Source organism: Bos mutus, chromosome 19, assembly GCF_027580195.1.
Source record: "Bos mutus isolate GX-2022 chromosome 19, NWIPB_WYAK_1.1, whole genome shotgun sequence".
Classification (NCBI taxonomy): Eukaryota; Metazoa; Chordata; class Mammalia; order Artiodactyla; family Bovidae; genus Bos; species Bos mutus.
This window is the reverse complement of record NC_091635.1, coordinates 26683810-26701673: the sequence shown is the minus strand read 5'-3', so window position 1 is coordinate 26701673 and position 17864 is coordinate 26683810. Positions and strand designations below refer to the sequence as shown.

At 39.2% G+C, this 17864-nt stretch overlaps 1 protein-coding gene across 5 annotated transcripts in view; it reads right to left on the bottom strand.

Moving 5' to 3' along the window:
* Positions 1 to 17864, bottom strand: part of CDK12 (cyclin dependent kinase 12) — a 61480-nt gene that overhangs the window by 12534 nt on the left and 31082 nt on the right. For 2 of the 5 annotated variants that reach the window (XM_005897996.3, XM_070389778.1), the window contains exons 10-14: positions 17714 to 17830; positions 17208 to 17339; positions 15628 to 15839; positions 14246 to 14698; positions 6460 to 10349 (exon numbers count right to left, since the gene is read on the bottom strand). In XM_005897996.3, the coding sequence (XP_005898058.1) occupies positions 9637 to 10349; positions 14246 to 14698; positions 15628 to 15839; positions 17208 to 17339; positions 17714 to 17830 (1627 nt within the window). In that variant the 3' untranslated portion in view covers positions 6460 to 9636. Of the gene's footprint in view, positions 1 to 6459; positions 10350 to 14245; positions 14699 to 15627; positions 15840 to 17207; positions 17340 to 17713; positions 17831 to 17864 lie in introns of those variants that run through there. The other 3 variants (XR_011467991.1, XM_005897997.3, XR_011467992.1) reach the window with 3 other exon arrangements.

The following is a 17864-nucleotide window of genomic DNA, read 5'->3' as shown; positions in this document are numbered from 1 at the left end:
CTCTTGGCTTCTAGTCTTGGCTGGCGGCTGCTAACTCACTGTGAGACTGTGGACAAGGCATTTCGTTTCCCTAAGCCTCAGTTTCTTTCTCCATAAATTGGGAAGTTGAATTAGATGGTCTCTAGTTTCCTTTCTAGCACTGGTCATCTGTGATTCTATGAGGAAGAAGACATACTGTCCTTCCATCAGGAAGTGAAGTATTCCTGCCCTTCATACTTTTCTCTCAGGGCTACAGCATAGAGAAGCTCCTCTGTAGATGCCTGCCTTCTCAAGCTGGCTTAAATTGAGGGACGAACAAGTGAGTTCCAGTAGGAGGCCAAACTCCTTTCATTATGAAGAAATGATGTTAAAAAGGTAATCTAATTCTAACTCTGAATCTTGACAAAGCAGATGAGACAAGGCGGGTATGGGGCACAAAAAAGCATGACACCCCCCCTTGCCCCCAACACACAACTTAAGACTGTTTAAGAGTCTGAGCACACATTTGGCCTTGCCCTAGGGAACTCTGTATAACCAGTGACTGCTTAAGCCAATACAACTGTGTGTGGATGGAAGAAAGCACGGACATGTGTAAATACTTCCAGAGCATAGGTGTAGATGTTGTCAATACACATACACTCATCCTGTTCTCTCTTACTTTAGGCCTATATGTGCTGTCTGAGAAGCTATCGTGGGAGGGGACACCGCATCCAGGTCTTTCCCCTCCCCAGAGTCAGAAAGGAAGAGACAGTGAGGCAGGAGCTACTTGGCTTCCTATAAATTGTTTTGTCCTTCCTCACAGCTGCAATCAGAAGCTAAGGGTTCCCGCAGGCCTTGTTCTGATCTGCTGCAGGCGATGGAGGGTTTTTGAAACCGAGAGGACTTGGCTGCAGCCCCATTTCAGCTGCCATTGGGGCTGGCTAATGGCCTCATTCGGGAAGACCCCCGCCTGCTGCACTAAAGAGTCCCCCGCCGACCCCCTCCCCAGTCCCAACCCAATTAATAAATGGGGGCTCCCACTTTATGGCTCTGGGAGAAGGAACCAGAGATACAAATGACCCCTAGGGAGGGAGAGAAAAAGGCCTTCCAAGAATCAAGCCAGAGAATTGTGCATCCACAGGCACATGCTGCCACAGGCTAGTCATATCCCACTTCCAAAGCATTAACGGGGAAGAAACTGGCAAAAAAACTGTATTTTCTTTCCCAGATCCAGAGTGGGATAGCATTTCTGAAGTCTGAGGGTACACCCCAGGAATCAACTCTCTTTCACCTGGTTCTCCAATCTGAAAAAGACAGAGTGCAGGTGACCATCTGGGCACATAGCACACACTCAACTATTTTCCAGGGGCTATCCCTCCTACTAAACTCTGCAATACTGAACACAGACATATCCCATCAATTATTTGGTTAATAAACATTTTCTACTTCTTAAAAACAAAGCAGCTACCTCCTTCCAAAATCTCATCACCATGAACAGTATAAATATGTCCTGAGGTTATCATCCTTACCCTATCTTGTATTTCTCCCCTCACATCCAAACTATCATCAAGCCTTGCTAATTCTACTGACCCCTCTCTTCTCCTTCCCCTTGTCTTACTCTAGTTGCAGCTCTTAGGGCCTTACATCTGGACAAGAACAGTAATATCCTAGCAAGTTTTTCTGCTTCCATGACCTAGTATAGCTGCAAAAGTCCTGAACATTGTGTTCATCTCATCATGCTCTATTCTGTTGCTGCTTACCAAATCAAATTCCCCATTCAGGCCACCAAGACTGTTCCTTCATTTCCTAATATTTTTTCCTTTATTATCCTGACTACTCCATTCATAGCCCTCTGCATAAAACACAAAAGAAACTTTCTGTAAGTTTTCTCTCTCCAATCACCTTCCTCCCTTCTGTTTCATGTCCTCTATCTTTACTACCTTCAAAGAATCTTTTCTGGTTAACTCTGGTTTTTCCCATTATTTCTTTGCTTTGCTTACCTCTGTACTAGGTTACTGTTTTATTTTATAACCTGCATCAGTGTGTTCACTTATAAACACCAATCTCTCCACTTCCCACTCAACTTTAAGAGTCATCTCTCACTAGACCCAGAAGCTTCCAAAGATGGGACCCTCCCATAATCTTCCCCAGAAGTTGCCCTGTACTCAGGACATGATCCAGCTAATGATATTACTGCTCCCCATAGAAGCAACCCTCAAGGTATAACTCTTGGAATATCATATCAAACAACTACATCAAATACAAACTTATTTTTGTACAATGTCAACTCTCAGGCTGCCACGTGCCGTTACCAACACTGAGCTTGGTACTGAGTCTTTTCAAAATTACAAATTGTTTCATGACTTCAAAGTGTGTTGCAAAACAAAACAAAAATATTGGGGAAAAAAAAAAAGTACAGTAACCATAGGATTTTATCTTCTTAATGCATAGTATATATACTGCTTTCTTTGAAGCCCCCTTAGGATGAGAAGTCCCATTTTGTTCCCTAAGATTTATCCTATATTCTCAGGTCATGACCTGATTTTCTAGAATGCAAATCAATCCCAGAGGCAACAGTAAGGTTGTTTCCTACCAGCCTTGCCTGTAGCTGGTCTCTGACCATCACATTTTTAGAAGGTCCCTTGGAATAGAGAAGTTATTCATGAGTCGCTCTCAACTACTTAGGAAGTACTTCCTGAGAGTAACTTCACTTCCAAATACTGACACCACTTCCTCTGGTTTAGCCCTGTGTGATTTTGTTATTGTGTGTCGCTAAGTCGTATCTGACTCTGCAACTCTGTGGACTACAGCACACCAGGCTCCCCTGTCCTGTGTGATTTGACAGGAAAAAGTGACCTGCCACCTCCTTTTATCTCCTACATATTGCTCAGAACAATAAGGACTTGCCTTTTATCCTTTCCATTCTTTAGCCTCAAGGTGCTTAATAGTCTAGATAATAAAAGCAAAGGTACTGGGATACCCAACATATAGTAGGTTCCAGACAATGTTAGTCACCATTTTCTCCCTTCTTACTCCCAATACTTTCTCAACCTTTCTAGGTCTGTTTTTTCATTGCCTAACGATGGCACTAAACTAGACAAATTAATGCCCTTTTGTAGCTCTAGCATTCTCTGACTCAGATTCATATATTCTGGTTTGTTTGCTCTTCTATGCATCATCCTCACTTGTATCTAAAATGAAGGGGAGAGGAATAACATTATAGTTTCCAGGTTGACCTAAAACATATAAAACCACCTGCAGGGGAATGTTAGTACTCCAAAAATACAAATAATTTTTAGCTTGGTATATCCATATCATTTCCTCCTTAATCCTGGAATACTCTCTTGAACTACGAAGATAGCAGTGCTAAGCAAAATGTCCTATATATAAATTATTTGCTTAATGTAATCTAGTTTCCCGAGTGAAACTGTCTGCACAGCATCCCTCAGTTTAAGGGTTTCAGGCCGATCCTCCAACCATAAAGGTAACACTACTGTAATCAAGGGGACGCTTTACTCTTTAATGGGGCCTCCTTGAAATAAACTGTGAATCTTTAATGCAATTATTCCCTTTCACTACCCCAACCACAATTTTGCCTACCACTCTATCTCTTCTTTAAAAGCAATTATACACTGTTTCTTTCTGCAGCCCCACTACCAGACTTCTCCAGTTCTCCCTTCTTTCCTTTATTTCCATTTCCTTCTCATATTGCTTCATTTTATATGAGAACTTTGGTTCCCTAACAGAAATTGCAAATACTAATTCAAGGCCAAACCTAGAAGCTCCTGAATTTATAAAAGGGATCAGGCTCCTAAGTTTTCTCTAGCTCTCTGAATTCAGCCTCTTTTCTCCAGTGCCAAAAGCATTCAAAATTGCATAAGCCTTGGTGGAGAGGGTTATCCGTCCACAAGCTGACCCTAATCAAGGGTGTCCCTCATCAAACACAAGAGGGATCCTCTTCCTGAGACAATCCATCAGAAAGGCTCCTAAAAGACAAGACGTTTAGCTCAGCTCTTCACTTTGCTCTGCTACACTGTAGCCTTCTAAAGGTCTCTCCATGCTGCCTCCCTCAGGGGTGATTTTGGACTTGGATAAAATGTCCTTCACTCTTTTCGAACTATCAACATGATCTTCAAGTTACAACCATACCAGAGCACAACATCCCCATATCTAACTATTTTCAGGTCCGAAGGAACTTATGTCTAAAAGAGTTGATTTCATGGTTATACCTTCTCATTCTATGATGAATGAGAACTATGATGTGGCTGAGGGCTGCATACAGCTTTATTAAGAACTACCCACTTAGAAAGTATTAAAGACTAACTGTGTATCAACCTCTTTCTTTCAGCCTTAGACTACTAATTCTTGAGACAGAGATATGAGAGCAATCCAGCGGTCAAGTGTTTTGGCAACCTACTGATTAATCATCAGGGCATCAGAGCAACCCTCACGTGCTCGCTCTCTTCTCACCAAGCTTTACTTCCTAGAGACACCATCTGCAACTGAGCTATTAGCAAAAGCAAGTTTCAGCATATAAGGGAAGAGAATGAAGTGAAGGTTGACCAGTTAAAGAATCTCTTGTACTCCACAACATAAAGTACTGCAATAATTAAAAGCTCCTTTCATAGCTCTTAGCAATAAGAAAGTTATTTTGCTTTTTCTTTCACCTTTCACCCCATTAAGTTTGTCTCCTGAATTGCTTCTCAGTACCCTTCAAAACTACAAAGCAGCAGTAATTCTAAATTCCTTGCAGGATTAAGCAATCAATATCTCTGGCAGGACTAAAGCATGAGAATTGGGAAGTGAGTGGAGAAAAGAAAGATAGGAAATGAAGTGGACGGACAGGAGATGGAGAGCTAGCTGCACATGGTGAGAGGTGTGGCGGAGTACCACCAGTGATTCCTTTAGGTGTCAAACCTCCCCCAACTGGCTTGGAGTAAACTCTCACTTGAGTACTACTAAGGCTATATAGGAACACTAGAAATGCCACACCTGGACAGAAAAATTAACCAAAGTGTCCAGGAATGCTCTTCCTCTCAGGACAACCAGGAGACTTAGCAGTTCATTTCTCCTTTGGAATGTTTGACTATTTACTTGCTTGAGGAACTCCCCACATCCATTTCCCCTAGCCCTTCAGGATGACTAAGTTGTGAACAGAGAAGTAATTCAAAACCTTAAAAAAAAAAAAAAAAAAGTCAAGCTATGGGGCAATCTTTAATAATAATGAAAATCCCAGTTCAGCACAAAGAACTGTTAACTTACTTGAGGCATTAACCATACCACACAGTTAAGGATGCCTATCTTGGAAAAGATAGTGCCTAAGAAATTTAGGTACTGAACAGTATGGTTCCTACTTAGAAATAGCCTTGAGTGTGATGGAGAAAAAAGTCCAGCTTAGATAGGTCCTCAGCTTTCAGGCCAAGATTTGAAGACTGTCATTGCTATGAAGCAGAAATAATATTCTCTATTAGGTTGAAGTTCACACTCCTAGTCATGAACTTGCAGTATAAAAAGACTGAAAATGAATTCCTTTTCTCTGGAGACTAACAAGAAACACAAGACTCCAGGAACTGGAACAATCTTGAGCTCTCCATTCTCCTTGGGTAAAGATATGACAGCCCACAGGCAAGGGAACATCATACTTAAACTGTGGGGATTCAAAAATACACTGGCAATCCTCATCACCAGTTTTTGAATTAGATTTCTTCCTAATTTCCTTGTTCTGCTGTACTCCTTAATCTTGTATGATTGCTTATTCCACACACAACTTCCTGATACCTATGTCCCCTCTTCTTGTCTCCTGATACTTTTCCTGTCCTGTCTACTTATGTCCTAACTAGCAGGACTGCAACAGACATTACAAGGGAAAGTTCGGTCTTGTGTGTCTTAAACCATGAAAGAGAAGGGAAAGCAATTTTCTCCTCAGTTGGAGACAGGAAAAGTTTTGGAAATAACAGGAATTTTACCCCTATCAACAATTTTGACTTACTTCCTGGATTGGCAATGTATCAGGAAATCTCAACAGAGCTGGGAACACTAATCCATCCCCATGCTGACCTTACTCATGGTAACACAGGAACTGGTGTGGGGATGAGGGTCTCTGATTGAAGAGATTATTTTTTGGCCTAAACAGCCTCATACCAACTTCTTTTGATGACGGTTGAGCTCAAACCCACTTACCTCTCCTTTCAGAAGGAGTCAGGGTACATGAAGCTCAACTCTTTTGACGGCCTGGCACCATCATTACTTTTGTACAATGGTTTTCTACTTTAGAAAATCACATCTTATGGTTTCCCCCAATTCTTATTTTCTAGTTCCCAGTATAATGTTTTGAAGCACCTCTTCAAACCCTAAGAACTTCTTTTTCTGGTAGTCTATGAGTCTACAGAGATTCTGAGACACAGCACCCCTAGCATAAAATGGAGGAAAATTGCCCTTTATATATATAATTAGATCTGCTCAAAGGGTACAAATTAAGAAGTAAATGCAATGGAGCAAAAGTGGTATAGTAACAGGAAATATTTAATTTTCCAATCTCCACTTTCCATTTTTATAAACTGAAAGAAAAAATTTAATATATTACAAAATATCTGTACATAAACAAAGTAAACCCAATGGGAGGCAAAACAAAGAGAGAGAAAGGAATAGTGTCAGTAACCTAATCAGGGAGAATGAGGTCTCAACTGACACTTTTCTGATGCAGCATTCTCTCTCAAAACCTGCTGGTAACCATTTTAGTACTGTAACTATATATGCATATTACACACACGCACACACACACACGCACACACACACAAGTGGTTTGGGTGATGTCTATGGCATAAGCTAAAAGAAGTCCTACTTACAAGTTTGTGCTAACTGCCCTGCTTTTAAGCGTATAGATTTGATGTTTTCTTCAAATTCTTATCATTCCAATGGACAGTTGAAGAAGAAACTAAAGAAACCGGGTCAAGCAAATTTGTTTTCAAAACCACAAAAATGATCATGGTCAAACCAGTTTTGCCTCTCACTTGTGAACAGAATCAGATTTCTCATCTGTTCAAAATAATGTGTTTAATGGACTTAATATCTCCCATGGTTCAATAATTAAAACCAAAACCACTTCTGAATATAATTAATTTGGTTTGTAATTTTCTAATACCCAAGTAGAAATTCCACCAAAACTTTACTTCCATCACATTTATAGATAACATAGCTGAAAAATTACCAAATACCTTTTCTTCCTCCACACAGATATTCCAGGATATTTGAGTTTCTTTGTCCCTTTGCCTTTAGAAATAGTCAAAATTGCCAGATCTTTTCTATTGAAAGGTTAGACTCCCAAATTGGGGATGGAGGTTGAAATGGGATCATACACACACACACACAAACACCACACACACACACACTCACCCCCTTCCCTAATAGAAGGGATAGGGGAATGGAGACTTAAGTACATTATTTAGAATATTTGGCATAATTAAAATTAAGAGTTGGGGAGGGAAAAACATTATTGATGACTGCTGATAACCAAAATACAATTAAAATATATAGAGATTTTATTCATATTTGATGGAAAACCAATTTTTCTCACTGGATACTTTTGAAACGATCCAGGCTTAAGTTCTCTAGTCAAAAATGGGAGAGTTGGGCCCAATGTCTTTAATTCAAATATTCTAAAATACAAAGGCCCATGTCTGAGGACTAAGAAGTCAACAGACAAAAGGTTCAGATGAACTTTAATGCAATTTACCAACAGCGTGTCAGTGAGCCTAGCAAATCTAACTGGACTCACCGGTATAAAAAGCCATCAATGCCAAAATGGCTAGAAGTTTCTCTTTTTAATCAATGATTGGCCCTGAGGGCAAGGCCAGACCAAAACCCAGAGGATAATAAAGAAATACACACACCAGGTATCTGCCTATTTCAATAACAGGGGAAGATAGTCTTTATGTAAGTATCAGAAGAGGATTCTTCTTTAATTTCTTTACATTTTTTTTTTATTAACGCATCTCTCTCTCACAAGTAGTGTTTATTTTTTAATATATGAACTTGGCATTGAAACATAAAACTTTACTTAAGAGTTCTGTAAACTATTCTCCAAGATACTGAAACACATTTTGCCTTTTCTTTGTAAAGGGGGGCTAACCTACATTTCACAAGCATCTAGGTCTGTGCAGGTAATTTCTATAAATGTGTATGTTTTAAAAACACATTATATGCTGGTACTCACACAGAACTGGAAGCCAGAATGAGAAACCTCCCAGGTTATCCCATCCTGAAAGTCTTCCCCTCTTTCATTTTCTGATAATAAAGCAAAATTCTTGCCACGAAGTCATAATTTAACCCCTTTTACCAAAACCAAATCTCTCTGGAGGAAAATCTTTAAAAGAATTGGCAGGATATTCATGCTGATATGTGTGTATGTCAATACTGTTCTTTCTTATGGGATACTCTTTCAAAATTACTTTTTTTTAAAAAGGTCTCAGGTAGTGATATATCTTCAGAAAAATATTCACCCTAAACTAAGTTACATTTCCATGTATTTTCAGGATGTATTTTTTTTCCTCTTTGACAATATTACAATGCTCTGTTTCAAAGGTTTTTTTTTACATAAAAAAATATGTGTAAACAGTATGCTAACTGATGTTACTAACCCTCCAGGTATGGAGGGATCATCTCTAACCCTACCTCAGCAGCAATGTCCTAGGCTGTTTGCATCTACAAATCAACTTCACCATCAGAACATGGTTAAAAAAAAAAAATTTCAGAATTGAAGATTTACAGAGAACAATATAGGAGTTTGAATTTCCTTTCCTTTATTTCAAAAAGTAAAGAATTATCCCAGGTTCTTGGGCATCTCAACAATTAATTTTTTTTCCAAACAAATGCCTCAAAAAGAGAGAGACAGAGAGAGAGAGAGAGAGTCTATAAAGATGGGATAAAAAAGGTAAAGAGATAGGATAAAGTCTTCCTACTTGCCCAAGAATGCCACTTTCTACAACCTGCTTCACGTGCAGGGAGAGGGGGGGGCATGTCTTCTCAAAGTGGAGCAAACTTTAAGAATGAGCAATTTATTTGGAAAAAAGGTATGTTCAAGATGCTCAATGGGTAAAAAAAGAGTTCACTTGAAAGCAAAAATGTGAGATGGTGGAGAGGAAGGAAACATTTATTTAAACCAGCCAGTCACTCTGTTTCCCTTAAAGCAAAAGCCTAAGAGCAGCTCAAATTCTGTGAACACTATTCTAAAAAAAAAAAAAAACAAACCAAAAACGAAAGAAACCAAAAAACCTAAATTCAAAAGAAACCATTAAAAAAAAAGCCAAACTTTAAGAACCTCTCCTGAGCCATCTCAAAATTGAAACTGTTTCCTTCTTCTGCTCAAGAAGTGCAGGAAATGAACTAATTAAACATTTACTTTTCAATTTAATGACCCTCTCCATATTCTCTACTTATATTTACTAGGTAGAGTTGAAGTAAATATTCTGACTATATCCCATCCAGGAGGAACTGGTGCCAATATCACTATTTTATAAGTCGCTTGCTAGGAGCAAGTGAGCAAGGAATACAACAGGTAGCTTTGCAATAGCCAAATGCAGATGATTACCTCGCTCTGGCAAATTATTTCATTAAAGGTTCAGAGGACTGGATGGAAGAATGGATAGGGAAGGAATCTTTCAGGACTCTGAAGTCTCTAGGTTAGTAAGGAACTCCTCTCCCTCTTCCCCCTCTTGGAGGGACTCTTGTAGGCCCCCGATACACTTTGCCATAAGCAGAAGACTGAGCTGAGGCCCCCCAGTTAAGGCTTGCTCCTGAGCTGCTGGTCCCAGTGGTTCCTGGCCCCAGCTCCCCATAGTTTTGCAATTTGGTCTCTGCATGTACCACAGAGTTGCTGCTTCCCTCAGCCTTCAGGAATGGTTGCCCGACCACTGAGTGTAATGCTAAGGGGACCCTGGCAAAACGGAGGTCCTGGTCCCCTGGGAACTGCACTGACCCTGTGCCCTGGTAACTGCTGGACTCCCCAAGGTGGCTCACAGAGCCCGAGAAGGTCCTGTTCTTCACCAGGGTCTGGGCCAAAGATTCTGTCAAGGCTGGACCAGAGTTGCGTTCATCAGTGTCAGTGGCACTGAACCCTGTTTCAGGCCCGTCAGTGTTTCCGTAAGTCCTGTTAGGATGGGGTCGGGTGGAGTAATCCATTGATCTCAAGGCCTGGTGCTCATGTGGCAGGTGGCCAGGAGGCTCTGCTTCAGGCTGGGATAAAAGTTGCAGCAAGGCGGCTGTCACGGCTGGGTTCAACTCCTGCGGGGCGCTGGAAAGATCGCCTTCAACCAGAGGGGGTGGAGGTGGCGGCGGTGGAGGTCCGGGGGGCTCAGGGGGCCTCTTCTCTGGTGGAAGAATGTGAGGAGGACATGCTGTGGAAGGGTTACTTCTTTTAAACACCATCTTAAAAATCACATGTGATTATAAACACAAACACACACACACACACTGCCCAACATAAACAAATATCAATATAAGTAACCAAATATATATAAAGCAAAAAACCTTGGGATCAGGAAATCGCAATTTATAAATAAAATCAAGTGATTAAAAGTAAAACAGTTGCATTCTGGATCTAACAGCTGGTGTTAAAATCATGTATTTCAAATGATTGTCCTGATTTTTGTCTGAGATCTCCTCCATTTCCTTCCTTAAGGAACTGTTCTAATATGTAGGCTGTTGGTAGCCTCCCCACCCCTTTTTGCTGTTGGATCAAAACATTAATGAAAATAAAGTAGAAAGAAGGAAGATGAGAGGGAACAATACATATGCTGTGGTCACATATCTAGGACATAATCTTGCTGTACAACAGGAAACTTTGTATGGACTTAGCTAACACATTTTACAGAATGTTTGATGATATCAGGTTAACACGTAAAATAAAGCTAGAAGAATATACAGGTGAGATGAAATTAGTAAAAACCTTTCATTACCATCATATATACACATACACTTGCTTCTCCCAGTTTGAGCTCCTTCTCCCCATAATCACAGTCTGAAGAAAACCACCGTACTGTCATTCAGCTTCCTATGTTACAGTAATTATAAAAAGTCACTACAGCAATGTCATGCAGAATGGGCTGTTGATAAACATTTGTTTATCTTGGAGACAGTGAGAAGAGTATTTAGAAATGTATTGAACTAATACTATACTCTGTCTTTCCAAAGGTCTTATTAGAACCACTCCCTAGACATTTTGTTACCCACAACTGGATTAATTTGCCTAACCATGGCAATCATTGTCTGATAATGAACTCCTGCCAAGGCAAGAGACTAGAAATGTAAAATGGTGTGAGTTTGAGGACACACAAAACCAAGTAGTCAGAACCATGCCTTTAGAGAGTTGGGAGTCACCTTGCTGAAGAAAAGACTGTTTTGGGATATCTTTCAAATGACTGATTTTTCTGTTCCCTAATGAAGCATAGTTTTAAATGTCCATATAATCAATTCTTTATTATGAGACAGTGATATAAAGTCATTACTCAGGCAAGCCAAAAGTAGTTTTTATAATTATAACAATTAGGTATTTTGGTAGCATATATACCACAATTATATTTTGCAAAAACAATCAGTAAAGTAAGCATACCCTTAGTGGGCAGATGAAAGTATTCCGAAAATACTACAAAATTGTTGAGCAGTGGGAGGATAAGGTCAGGTGCTATACGTAAATACAATTAGGGTGACCAAGAGTCCCAATTGCCTGAGACTGAAGGAGGTTCCCAGGTTTAAAACTTTTGGTTTTAAAACCAGGACAGTACAAGGACAAGTTGATCATCCTATATACAGTACCCACTCAATTTTTTGTTAACAGACTGGCTGGCTGACTAGATGGTAGAGAAAGCTAAATTAAAGGATGAAAAATTAGCTATAGAAAACTCACAACTTGAAAAGTAGACATCCAAAAACAGGAAAGCTAACTGGACTACAAATATCTATAGATTTCAGAGTTTTTCACTATCAACACTACACATCTCACTACATAAGAACATCACAGTACCAGTTATTTTAAAAAGTATTTTTGGTCTATACATGAAATGGAACACCAGGTTTTTTTTTGTTGTTTTTTTTTAATACTAAAGGGCAAACAACTTTAAAAATGCCTAACTGCAAAAATGGACAAAGCTAAACTTATTTTCTTCCATCTATACTACATTTCATATTTAAACTTTGCCTTTTATACAAATAGTTTAGTTGTATTTCAATAGAACTAATTCTTGAGCTCACATTCTTTCACATTTATGAGAGGACGAAAACTATTTCAAAATAGCAAAGGCAGACTGGTTGTAAAGAACTATTAAAGGCTAATAAAACATCTTAAGAATTAAAAATAAAGATCACATTAAAAAAAAACATAGTTATAAGATTTAAAGTGTTAACAATATTGCCAACCCTTAACAGTCTGTACCAGTGGTGAGAGGGATCAATGAAATATACAAATAACTGAAAATTTCATTTTACTAGTTAGATTCAACCATAACCATTTCTCAACAAGTACAGAATAGCTAAGTGAAGTGAAGTCGCTCAGTTGTGTCTGACTCTTTGTGACCCCATGGACTGTAGCCTACCAGGCTTCTCCGTCCGTGGGATTTTCCAGGCAAGAATACTGGAGTGGGTTACCATTTCCTTCTCCACAGAATAGCTAAATAGTAGCCAAAGGGATAGATTTTCATTTTCTCTGGCTAACTCAGTCTGCCCTCTGGTGGAAGTGCTGATGAACAGCAAAACAGCCACATGAGAGGTAGCAGGAGCAAGATAGAGGCAGAGAGTCACCAACTGGATAATCCAGAAGTGACTGAAATAATTAGTGATGGCATTTTTACTCTCCCCTGAAAAATAAATCCAGTAATTTCTGGCCATGAGCCAGGCCTAAATTTTAGTTCATTTTCACCATTTGGCTGATAGCTTGTTGACTTAATTATTGGGTGAATTTCTTTCAATCACTATGCCATTTAACTTGAATAACTTCTTTCAGTTATTGATTATAATTTTTTTTGGTTGGTGAGGGGGGTGGGTGGTGGTACGAGGGAGGAGAGTATGAGAGATGAGACAAAGAGACCTGCTTTAATTCTAGATTTGCTTTCTCTGTTGAATAACATCCCAGAGTCTCTTAAAAACTATTGGAATTGTTATGACAAAATAGCAAAGCGAGTTAAGAAACACATTCATTAAGAAAGTACAGTAATTCTAGTTCTGCCTCTGCCAATAATATGGTTCCAGTAGTGGGACCACAGATAGGCTTATTTAAATTCCCTAGATCCCAGTTTCCTTATCCACAAAGTAAAGAGGGTAATTTATTTGTTATCTTTTTTGTAAAACTTTACATACAATAACTTATTTGATCCTGTACCAGTGGAAATAAGGCATATGCTCTGCACCAACCGATTTGAAATGTGAATGCAACACCCTAAAAATTGAAGGTTAGTGTACTCCAACAGCCCTTGTACATCTTCTCATTTCCCCAATTCATGGGGTCTTCATGGACAGCAAAAATTTCCAAGGAGTTGAAAACACAGATTGTAAAGATTTTAGAAATAAAGACTGTGAATCAGAATTGACTAGAAAATTTAAAGTTCTTTTCCCTCTAATAAATTGCATGCTGTGCTTATGTAAGATCAAGGTATACATATTTCCTTTTTTCGATTTTTTAAAAAATAATAATGTTCAGTTCCTAATCTGGGGTCCATTCACTTATCCTTCAGGAACAGATTTAAAGAAATCATTTTTATATGCTATTTTTTGGAAAGGAAATGTACGGTGTTAATTACCTGCTTAGAAATCTTCTCAAATCATTCTTTGGGAGATTAACAATGATATTTTATTAGGGCTTTCTTGACTGTATGTTTCCAGGAACTCAGTACCTAGCATTCACTGTTCTAGAGTACAAGTGGCTATTTGTACAATCTGATAATGGTTTGCTTGGAAGGCAGATTTTCAAGTGCTAGTACTAGTTGACCACCACACACACAGTGGTTCAAGATGCATCACTAGCTACAGCTGTGGTTTTCTTGTGTGAGAACATAGGGACTTTACTTACCTACTTCCTAGGAAATGGAAAAACAATCAGTATACGAAAGGTGTTTTAAGAAGCTTTGAGACTTAAATAAAAGAAGCTGGGCAAGAAATACATCACTTGGTGCTATGTTCTTCTGTAGACTAAGTTACAGAAAAACTGAAACTGAGGCCACTGATGTGAAAAAGAAAACATTAGAGATTTTTAAGAGGATCAACAGCACCTGAGCTCAATGAGATTCATGACCGGTCTGTTTACCTGCTGCCTCCTCCTGTGGCATTGTGGGAGTTCTTCGGGGCCCCTGTGGCCCACTGTTCTTGTCACTGTTGTTTTCCTCCAGGTTGCCTGCTGGCTCCTGGGTTTTCATCAGTTGACTCAAAAGAACTGCCAACATATTCTGCATGTCAGCTGGTGTGCTTGAAGCTTCAGGGGTTGTCTGTTCTGCTGAAGGTTGGACCGCTGGGGCAGGGGCTATCTCCTTCAAAGATTCCTCTGGGGCTGTGGGCTCTGAGTCCTGCTGTTGGGAAGTGGCAGCCGTTAGGGCACTGATGGACTGGTTCAGGGCCTCCAGCTGCTGCTGCATCTCTGGGTTGGAGTGGATGTTAAGCAGCTGCGCCATCTGAGGAATGCTCAGGTCCGTTTGGCTCTGCAGCAGGTTCAGTAACACTGCCAATTCACTTTGATTCAACTGCTGTGTGATATCACCGAGGCCTGTGGGGAGACAGTGGAACCAATATAAGAGGATGAGGTGAGGCAAGGCAAGGACCTTTGCCGTCTTCAACTGACAATAGCAACTTACAATATCCAGTGAATGAAGTTTCGTTTTGAATGTCTCATTTTTCATGCCTCCAATTGTGACACATTTGTTATTCTTTATATTTTCACTTAAAAATACAGGGACTAATTAAAATATCTCTGTATTGTGAGTAAAAGTGACTTTATCTATATTCTTCAAGATCAGTGATTTTCAGCCCTTACTGTATATCAGGAGAGATTTAAAATTCAGAAGCCTGAGGTCCTATCCCTAGAAATCTGGCAATTGTTTGGAGGTGTTTATGTTTAAAGCTTTTTAGATGATTATAATGTGCAGCCAGTGTTGAAAGCCACTGTTTTAAATAGACAATGAAGGAAAAGTGAGCGAAGGAAGTTGTAATTCAGAAAAAACGGTTGTACCACAGGAGAGCTACTTTGTTGTTTATAAAAATTCACTATTACACAGTTTTGGATATATTTAGATCAAATAACAGTCCACAGAACTAACTACATTTAGCGACTATGATTTAACATGATTAAATTCTAAGGTCTTATCAAATCTAACACAGACAGGGCTCTGATTATAGGTTAGCGAGCCATGGGTAAACTAATCTTTAAATTCAGCTTACCTAATTCACTAATTTATGCCACACACTGAATTGAGATATTAGTTTTCAGGATAGGGAAATAATGTATTTTAAGTTTTCTAGACCACATGTATAAAACTGGGCTTATCTCCTTTTCCCCTTACATAATGAGGATATCAACTCTTTAATTCTTCAGTGGCTAAAAATTAAAACACACACACAGACACAAATCCTTACACTTGACCTTCAAAATCTGCCAAGTGCTTAATAAAAGCACAAAGGCTCCTTCCCAGCACTGACCTATTGCATCCCCAGCCCCAGGTTCCACCTTGCCAGGAGCAGGCTGAGGTGGTGCTGGACTGCTGTTCTTTACAGGCTCAGCACTTGTCCCTGAGATAGTTTCTTTTCGAGAGGCTTTGGGTGGAGGTGGCTCTTCTACCAAAACACCACTTTGTCGCTGCCGTCGCCGTTTCTTACTCCATAATTCATGGCAATCCTGCCAGTGGGGGAGGCTGGAAAAAGACAAAAGGGGAAATGTGTGTGGGAATGTGCACTACTGAGTGAATGGAGGAATAAGAGATTAAAATGGGAAGGCAAAGAGCAAGGGGAAATGGAAAGGATAAAGAAAATATAAAAATAACCAGAAAAGTTAGTAAACAGCAGCAGCGTAAATAGAATCATGGCATATGGTAGTCTGAGGAACTAAAGATCCAAATGCCCAAAGGATTTCTTTCTACAGTGAGAAATGAAGATCTTGCTAATAACAGAGACACACACACCTGCTCTATAAAAATGTCCATATTCCAGTCAAATGGTTAAGTTTTATAATTGTTTGTGCTTAGCATAACAAAAATTAAGAAGACTTTTTTTTTCTTGGTCAAATTTTAATAGGGAATAAACAGACCAAAGGTGACTGCCTTCTTAATATTTACAAAAAGCCCAGGCAAGGTAGTAATTTAAATCTTGGAACCACATGAGCACATTGTAATTAAACGATCTCTGTGTAAAATCAATTTATGTGTTACTTGGTCTCTAATGACCAAAAAACTGGTTCATTTTTTCTTTCTGCCCATTGAATTTCCATGACTGAATATTTTCATTTGTGAGGTTTAATACATTTCTGGACTTTCCAATACTCAATAAATTCCAGTAAGTTAAATCTTACCACAACACAGATTACCACAGCCAAAATTTCCAATTTTTGCTAAAAAGCTTACATACTTCAGTCACATTCAATGCATCAAAATTCAAACATAATAAATGAATTAGGACATTTCTTTGGATTATCAGATTTGTAGTTATTACCTGTTCATATACTAACATTTCATACATTTAAGATACAGTGTTCCTATAAGAAAGAAATGCCCATAAACTCTGACGTGAAAGTTATAATGCTGTCAGCGAAAGTCAAAGGTTTCTATCAGAATGTGAGATGGGGAGTGTAGAACCTCTGAGGATCCCATATAATAGAGAAAATTAATAAGATTCTGATAGAAGAAAGACACATTCAGAGACCATGTTTTCTATATAAAAATTCAGGACATATGGCCTGATAGATAGACAAACTACTGGTTTGATCCCTGGTCAGAAAACTAGATCTCACATGCCACAACCAGGAGTTCTCATGCCACAACTAAAGATCCCACATGCCATAACTAAGACCTGGTGCAGCCAAACAAATATTTTAAAAAATAAATACATAAAATTAGGACTGTTCTGGCATGTATGGGATAACATGATCATTGCAGATATAAGGAATTAAAAAAGATGAAATGTTTAAAAACCTCTTTATTTGGTTGGCCACTGCAGCTTCTTTTTTAAAAAACCTATTATTTTTAGTTTCTCAGGTTTAGAGTCACTACAAGGCCACCAGCACTTACTCTGGAGGATCCATTTTGCTGAGCTCAACATCTTTAAGGAAATCACTCTGTAGAGTCTGTTCAGCTGTACAACGTTTGCTAGGATCTAACGTCAGCATGTGGTCCAGTAAATCAAGTGCTGCTGAAGGAATGCTGTGGAAAGGAAGAGCAAAAGAACAAGTTCACAATGACTCCACAGTTCTTAAGCCTGTAACCTTATGCCAAAGGTCTCTGAATTTCCAACTCCATGTAAAAACCATGAGAAGGGAGTTGGAACCTGGCTAAACAAGAAAGCAGATTTGCTTCCACACAGGATTCAAGAAATGCAATAGTACCACAGGTAGAAAACATGAAGCCTTGAATGCAAGACTATGATGAAACTCATAATGCTCAAAAATAAAATGTTTTCCTACAGTGTGTTGGCATAATAAACTGGGATAGCACTAATTCCCCAGGGCAGGAAAAAGCTAAGTCCAAACAACAGCCAAACACATAAACAAATAGATGTACATATTTGTCAAACTCACAAAGAGAATTCTTCTCGTAGGCGCCTTCTATATTGCTTCTTCGGTTTCATTGTATTGAAGTAGGGCAGCTTGATAACATCAGGCCACACAGCTGGACAAGGGCTACCACAGAGTCGACTGAAAACAAAGCAAAAAGCAAGAACAAGGAAGT